At 49.6% G+C, this 7,177-nt stretch overlaps 1 protein-coding gene across 1 annotated transcript; it reads right to left on the bottom strand.

Annotated features, from left to right (window-relative positions):
- Positions 1–5,099: 5,099 nt before the first annotated feature.
- LOC137677503 (olfactory receptor 14A16-like) lies at positions 5,100–6,035 on the bottom strand. The gene has a single exon (XM_068424805.1). The coding sequence runs from the start codon at positions 6,033–6,035 to the stop codon at positions 5,100–5,102; it is 936 nt and encodes a 311-aa protein (XP_068280906.1).
- Positions 6,036–7,177: the final 1,142 nt, after the last annotated feature.

Raw genomic sequence — 7,177 nt, 5'->3', positions numbered from 1 at the left:
GCCTCAAGAGAGGGTATTTTAAGGACCCAAAAGGGTATAGATGGGCCTTTGGTATAGCAGCTGTAGGGACTGAGGACATTAGACAGCTGTCTACCTTGCCTGGCCTCTCAGAGGATCCTTCTGTTGTGGGGTTGCTGAAGGTTGAAGAACAACAGGTGCCAATTGCTACTACCACAGTGCACCGACGACAATATCGCACCAATCGAGACTCCCTGATCCCCATTCATAAACTGATTAGACAACTAGAAAATCAAGGAGTGATTAGCAAGACCTGCTCACCCTTTAATAGCCCTATATGGTCAGTGCGAAAGTCTAATGGAGAATGGAGATTAACTGTGGACTATCGTGGCCTAAATGAAGTTACGCCACCGCTGAGTGCTGCCGTGCCAGACATGCTAGAACTTCAATACGAACTGGAGTCAAAGGCAGCCAAGTGGTACGCCACCATAGACATTGCTAATGCGTTTTTCTCTATTCCTTTGGCACCAAAGTGCAGGCCACAGTTTGCTTTTACCTGGAGAGGTATCCAGTACACCTGGAATCGACTGCCCCAGGGGTGGAAACAGAGTCCTACTATTTGCCATGGACTGATCCAGACTGCACTAGAAAAGGATGGAGCTCCAGAACATTTGCAATACATTGACGACATCATTGTATGGGGTGATACAGCAGCAGCAGTTTTTGACAAAGGGGAGAAAATCATCCAAATTCTTCTGCAAGCTGGTTTTGCCATAAAAAGAGGCAAGGTCAAGGGACCTGCCCGGGAGATCCAGTTTTTAGGGATTAAATGGCAAGATGGGCGTTGCCAGATCCCGATAGAGGTGATCAACAAAATAACAGCTATGTCCCCACCAACTAACAAAAAGGAAACACAAGCCTTCTTAGGCTTTGTGGGTTTCTGGAAAATGCATATTCCAGATTACAGCCAGATTGTACGCCCTCTTTATCAAGTAACCAGAAAGGAAAATGATTTTCAGTGGGGCCCTGAACAACGACAGGCTTTTGAACAGATTAAACAAGAGATTGTACATGCAGTAGCCCTTGGACCAGTCCGTATGGGACAAGATGTTAAAAATGTGCTCTACACCGCAGCTGGGGACAATGGTCCTACCTGGAGCCTCTGGCAGAAAGTACCAGGGGAGACTCGAGGTCGACCCCTAGGATTTTGGAGTCGAGGATACAAGGGCTCTGAGGCCAATTACACTCCAACTGAAAAAGAGATACTGGCAGCATATGAAGGAGTTAGAGCTGCCTCAGAGGTAATTGGTACTGAAGCACAGCTTCTCCTGGCACCCCGATTACCAGTACTAGGCTGGATGTTCAAGGGTAAGGTTCCTACTACTCATCATGCAACTGATGCTACATGGAGTAAATGGATTGCATTAATTACACAGAGGGCTCGAACAGGAAACCCTAATCACCCAGGAATCTTAGAAGTGATCATGGAGTGGTCAGAAGGCAAAGACTTCGGAATGCCACCAGAAAAGGAGGTGACACGTGCTGAAGAAGCCCCACCATATAATGAACTACCAGAGGATGAGAAGCAGTATGTCCTGTTCACCGATGGATCCTGCCGTCTTGTAGGAAAGCATCGGAAGTGGAAAGCTGCTGTATGGAGTCCCATATGACGAGTCACAGAAGGACAAGGTGAATCGAGTCAATTTGCAGAGGTAAAAGCCATCCAGCTGGCTTTAGACATTGCTGAGCGAGAAAAGTGGCCAAGGCTGTATCTTTATACTGACTCATGGATGGTAACAAATGCCTTGTGGGGGTGGTTAAAGCAGTGGAAGCGAAGCAACTGGCAGCGCAAAGGTAAACCTATTTGGGCTGCTGAATTGTGGCAAGATATTGCTGCTCGGCTAGAGAAACTAGTCGTGAAGGTACATCACGTAGATGCTCACGTACCTAAAAGTCGGGCAACTGAGGAACATCGAAACAACCAACAAGCGGATCAGGCTGCTAAAGTGTTCCAAATAGATTTGGACTGGGAACATAAAGGTGAACTATTTTTAGCTCGGTGGGCTCATGACACTTCAGGTCATCAAGGGAGAGATGCAACATATAGATGGGCTCGTGACCGAGGGGTGGACTTAACCATGGACTCTATTGCACAGGTTATCCACGACTGTGAAACGTGCGCCGCAATTAAGCAAGCCAAACGGTTAAAACCCTTGTGGTATGGGGGGTGGTGGTTGAAATATAAATATGGGGAGGCCTAGCAAAATGACTACATCACACTCCCTCAAACCTGCCAGGGTAAACGTTCTGTGCTTACCATGGTGGAGGCGACCACTGGATGGCTGGAAACATACTCTGTGCCCCATGCCACTGCCCGGAACACTATTCTGGGCCTTGAAAAGCAAATCTTGTGGCGACACGGCACGCCAGAGAGAACTGAGTCGGACAATGGGACTCATTTCAAAAACAGTCTCATAGACAAATGGGCCAAAGAGCATGGCATCGAATGGGTATATCACATCCCCTATCATGCACCAGCCTCTGGGAAAGTTGAATGATACAATGGGCTGTTAAAAACTACCCTGAAAACAATGGGGGGTGGAACCTTTAAAAACTGGGATAAGCATTTGGCACAAGCTACCTGGCTAGTTAACACCAGGGGATCTATCAGTCGAGCTGGCCCTGCTCAGTCAGACCTTCTACATACAGTAGAAGGGGATAAAGTCCCTGTGGTGCATGAAAGGAATCTGTTGGGAAAAAGTGTTTGGGTTCTTCCTGCTACGGGCAAAGGTAAACCCATTCTTGGGATGGCTTTTGCTTAGGGACCTGGATGTACTTGGTGGGTGATGCTGCAGGATGGTGAAGTCCGATGTGTCCCTGAAGGTGATCTAGTCTTGGGTGAGAATACTTAATTCTGAACTGTATGATGTTAATTGCTGCATAATACTAACAGCGTTCATAAGTGTCTTTCAGGTTGAGGCAGTGGTGACGAGACCGGAGCTAGCTGCAAGTGGCATCCAGTAACCTCCTCAAGACTGACATCTTTAACCGGCAACCCGTGGGCACGAACCATGACAAAACCATGTCTCCTGCCCTGAGAGACTGCTAGCCAGATGGAAACCCACAATCCTGAACTAAATGAACTTAAAGAACTTTTTGTATAGAGATGAATCATAAACTAGTGATATGTGTATATATATTTGAAAATGAAAAGGTAGTGGTAATCTGAGTATGACGTGAATGGTATGGAATAAGGGGTGGAATGTCCTGGTTTGGCCTAAACCAGGCCAATTTTCCTTTCAGTGATTTTTACTTTCAGCTAAGTCTCTTCTAAGTAACTGCACTTTCTGAAACTAACTGCATGTTTTGCAGACAGTGTCTGCTTCCAGGACTGATAATGCTCGAAGTGTGTAGTTATCGCTGAGGCACCGGTAGGGATGTTGTGCAGTAAGGCTCTTACTGTGCTTAGTCTTAGAGAAACCAAGGTCACTGCTAAATTCCTCACTGCTTACGAGTGAAGAGCTGAAGGGGGGTCGCAGCTGCAGGGAGGAGCGGACTGGGCAGGTGACCCAAAATTGACCAACGAAGGTATCCCACCCCATACACGTCATTCTCAGTATAAAACGGGGGGATCACCAGGGTCTCGGCCCCCTTCCTTCTTCTGCTGGGTTTGGGTGTTTCTGCTACTTCGGGCTGCTTCTGTGGCTTGAGCCTTTGGCCAGTGTCCAAGGAGGACTCTGTCTGTTTGCCTGCTGCCCCCGATCCCGATCCGTGCATCCCTGAATCCAGCTCTCGACCGTCGCCAGGCCCAGCCTGGGCCTTCCCGGAGCCTGCCCTGCAGTGCCGGTAGTGACGTGGCCAACATCGGGGGAGCTTGATCTTGGTTTTGTATATATTTGATTATTCCAATATTATTATTATACTCTTTTTCATTATTATAGTTTATTAAAACTGTTTTAACTTTCCAACCCATAAGTCTCTCTCCCTTTTCCCTTTCCCTTTCCCTTCAGGTGGTGGGGGAGGTTTAACAGAGAGCGTCTGCCTCAGGTTTAATAGCTGGCCCAGCTTTAAACCGTGACACCCACCTCCCCTGGGTTCTCTCCAGCCCAGCCCAGCAGAGCAGCCCAGACTGGGATGGCCCCGCAGCAGCACTCTCCACAGGGTGCTGCAGAGCTCTGGGCATTCACCCCACAGCCCCAGCCCCTCTGAAGGACACAGCGGTTGCTGGGAGGAAGAGAGGGAGGTTCAGGCTCCCCGTCAGCCCCAGGGCTTGTGCTGGCCCCAAGGGAATGAGGAAACAGAGGCTAGGCACTCTCTGACTCTCCTGAACTCATACTGTAGGTGATCCCCAGCCTTGATTGAATTTGCCCCTTCCTCTGCTCCCACCAGCCCCACTCCCCAGCACAGCATGATAGTCCTGGCCCTAGGGTTCCTCAGGCAGCTCCTGCATCTCTCCAATCTCCCCTCCCTGTGCCTGCTGAGTTCCCACTGATTCCCATCACACTGCAGAGTCCTTGTTTGTGGATACATAAATTTAGTGCTTTACTTTTGGTGGACATCACCTTTGAGGGTGTTTCACCTTCTGAGTCTCCATTCATTCTAACCCCAGGGCACATGATGAGTCCCCATCCTCTCCACTTCTCACCCCTCCAAATTAATTTCCAGAGAGTCTGGTATATGGCATCAGTCCTGTGATACATGAAGAAACCCGAGGAGACCATGGGGAGCTCATGGGTCATCTCCCATGCCATTGGACACTAAGAAGAGAACTTTTAAATCCAGAACATTTGGACCAGTGGAACCCAATGGTATCATGACCTTACCCCATAACCACTGAGAACACAAGAAGAACAGAATCTTTAAAAGACCAATTCCTTGGACATTTTCTTGGAATCACCTTTGGAAGAAGAGCCCAGCCTTCAGGCACTGCACCTAGAAAATCACCTTTTATTGAAGAGCTGGCAACTCACTGGTCACATCTGACAAGGTGTTGTGCAAGAGTCAGACACAAATGGATCCAACTTCAAGACAAGTAGTATAAAATCGGAATATTATCTATAAACAGGATTATCAAAGGAGAAAAAAACCAGACTTGTGGTGTAAGATAAACTCTGGGAAATGTTCAGAGAAACGGAGGCAGGTTATTGTCGATGAAACAGCCTCCATTTAGCCAGTTTCCCTAGGGCATCCTTGAGCTCCTTGTTCCTCATGCTGTAGATGAGGGGGTTCACTGCTGGAGGCACCATCGAGTACAGAACTGATACCACCAGGTCCAGGGATGGAGAGGAGGTGGAGGGGGGCTTCAGGTAGGCAAAAGCTGAAGTACTAACAAACAGGGAGACCACGGCCAGGTGAGGGAGGCAAGTGGAAAAGGCTTTGTGCCGTCCCTGCTGAGAGGGGATCCTCAGCACAGCCCTGAAGATCTGCACATAGGACAGCACAATGAAAACAAAACACCCAAAGACTAAACAGGCACTAACCACAAGAAGTCCAACTTCCCTGAGGTAGGAGTGTGAGCAGGAGAGCTTGAGGATCTGGGGGATTTCACAGAAGAACTGATCCAGGGCATTGTCTTGGCAGAGGGGTAGTGAAAATGTATTGGCCGTGTGCAGCACAGAAATGAGAAACCCACTGGCCCAGGCAGCTGCTGCCATGTGGACACAAGCTCTGCTGCCCATCAGGTTCCCATAGTGCAGGGGTTTGCAGATGGCAACATAGCGGTCATAGGCCATGACGGTGAGAAGATAAAACTCTACTGCAGCACAGAAAAAGAAAAAAAAGACCTGTGCAGCACATCCTGCATAGGAGATGGCCCTGGTGTCCCACAGGGAATTGACCATGGCTTTGGGGAGAATGGTAGAGATGGAGCCAAGGTCAATGAGGGAGAGGTTGAGGAGGAAGAAGTACATGGGCGTGTGGAGGTGGTGGTCACAGGCTACAGCGGTGATGATGAGGCCATTGCCCAGGAGGGCAGCCAGGTAGATGTCCAGGAAGAGCCAGAAGTGCAAGAGCTGCAGCTCCCGTGTGTCCGTGAATGCCAGGAGGAGGAAGTGGGTGATGGAGCTGCCATTGGACATTTGTCCACTCTGGGCATGGGGGACTGTTGAAAGAAGAGAAGACATTGACAAGTTAGGGCAGACATCTTTGAGCCAGTCCTATGCTGTTTCCTAAAAAATCACCTCAAAATTACTTCTCTTTCTTTGGGGGAACTTTGTTCAACTCTTTTTTGTAAGCTCAGGTTTGTTCTGCTGAGTGAGAGCACTGTCTTTGAATGGGCAGAAATCCTCATCTCTCGCATTGCTCTCAGCCTGAACCCTGGGGAGCCCTGAGGGACAAACAGGCTCCCTGTACCCTAAGGCACAGTCAGGAGAGCTGGTCTGCCCACGAGTGACCTGCTGGTCACCGTGCAGGTTCCCTGTGCTTACACCACTCTCCATTGGAGGGTGATCTCACTGACAATGTACTTGAAGAAGAAATAGACTGTTCTGAGATCAGAAGACTCCCGTTTCAAAGTCCCTTTCTCCAAACTCTTCTCTCTTTCCTGTGCAGCTGAGTAGAGTGTGATACAGAGGGGTGGCCTGGCTGTCTGCTGCCTGGAGTTGTCCCTGCCAGGAGCTGTCTCTGTGTCTCCAGGTCTCCTCCCTGTCAGTGCTCACAGAGCTCATCCCACTCTCTGTGTTCTCAGCTCTGCCCTGCAGACCACTCCTGGCAGTCGGGCACTGCTGGGGGACATCTCCCAGTTAGCAGGTCCTAAGGAGTAGGTCAGACAAGCACTGCTGCTGCAAGCAAAGGTGATGCTGGTGCTGTCTGTAGGTAGAGGAGTGGGTGAAGGCACTTACGAGACTTCTGGCAGATCTGCTGATCCCTCACTGTAGGGGTTCAGAAGTCTCAGTGACTTACTCAAACTTGACAGCTCTTTTCCCCTTTCCCTTAGAAGAGAGCTGAGATCTCAGACCCTGGAAAGGGCTTCATCTTTAAGGTATTCCCTGCCCTGATATTCCTTTTGCAATGCTACCTCTGCCAATGTCCTGGGTGCGATCTCTGTGCAGCCTTGACTCATGCAGCACCCTCTCGACAGCAGAAGGACCCTGCTCTGCGAGGGGTCGCTCCTTCCACCCACAGCTTCTCCCCAAAGTGCTGTTGGGAGCTCCCTGGGCAGGCTGAGTGCTGACCCTGGCAGGTGGCAGAATCCCTGTCCTGGACCACAGCCCCTTGGCGT

The sequence above is a fragment of the Nyctibius grandis genome, unplaced genomic scaffold (genome assembly GCF_013368605.1).
Source record: "Nyctibius grandis isolate bNycGra1 unplaced genomic scaffold, bNycGra1.pri scaffold_86_arrow_ctg1, whole genome shotgun sequence".
NCBI lineage: Eukaryota > Metazoa > Chordata > Aves > Nyctibiiformes > Nyctibiidae > Nyctibius > Nyctibius grandis.
This window is presented reverse-complemented; position numbering and strand designations above follow the sequence as displayed.

Excerpts from the sequence above, each read along its gene's own strand:
- LOC137677503 (XM_068424805.1), bottom strand. The coding sequence starts at position 6,035 with ATGTCCAATGGCAGCTCCATCACCCACTTCCTCCTCCTGGCATTCACG.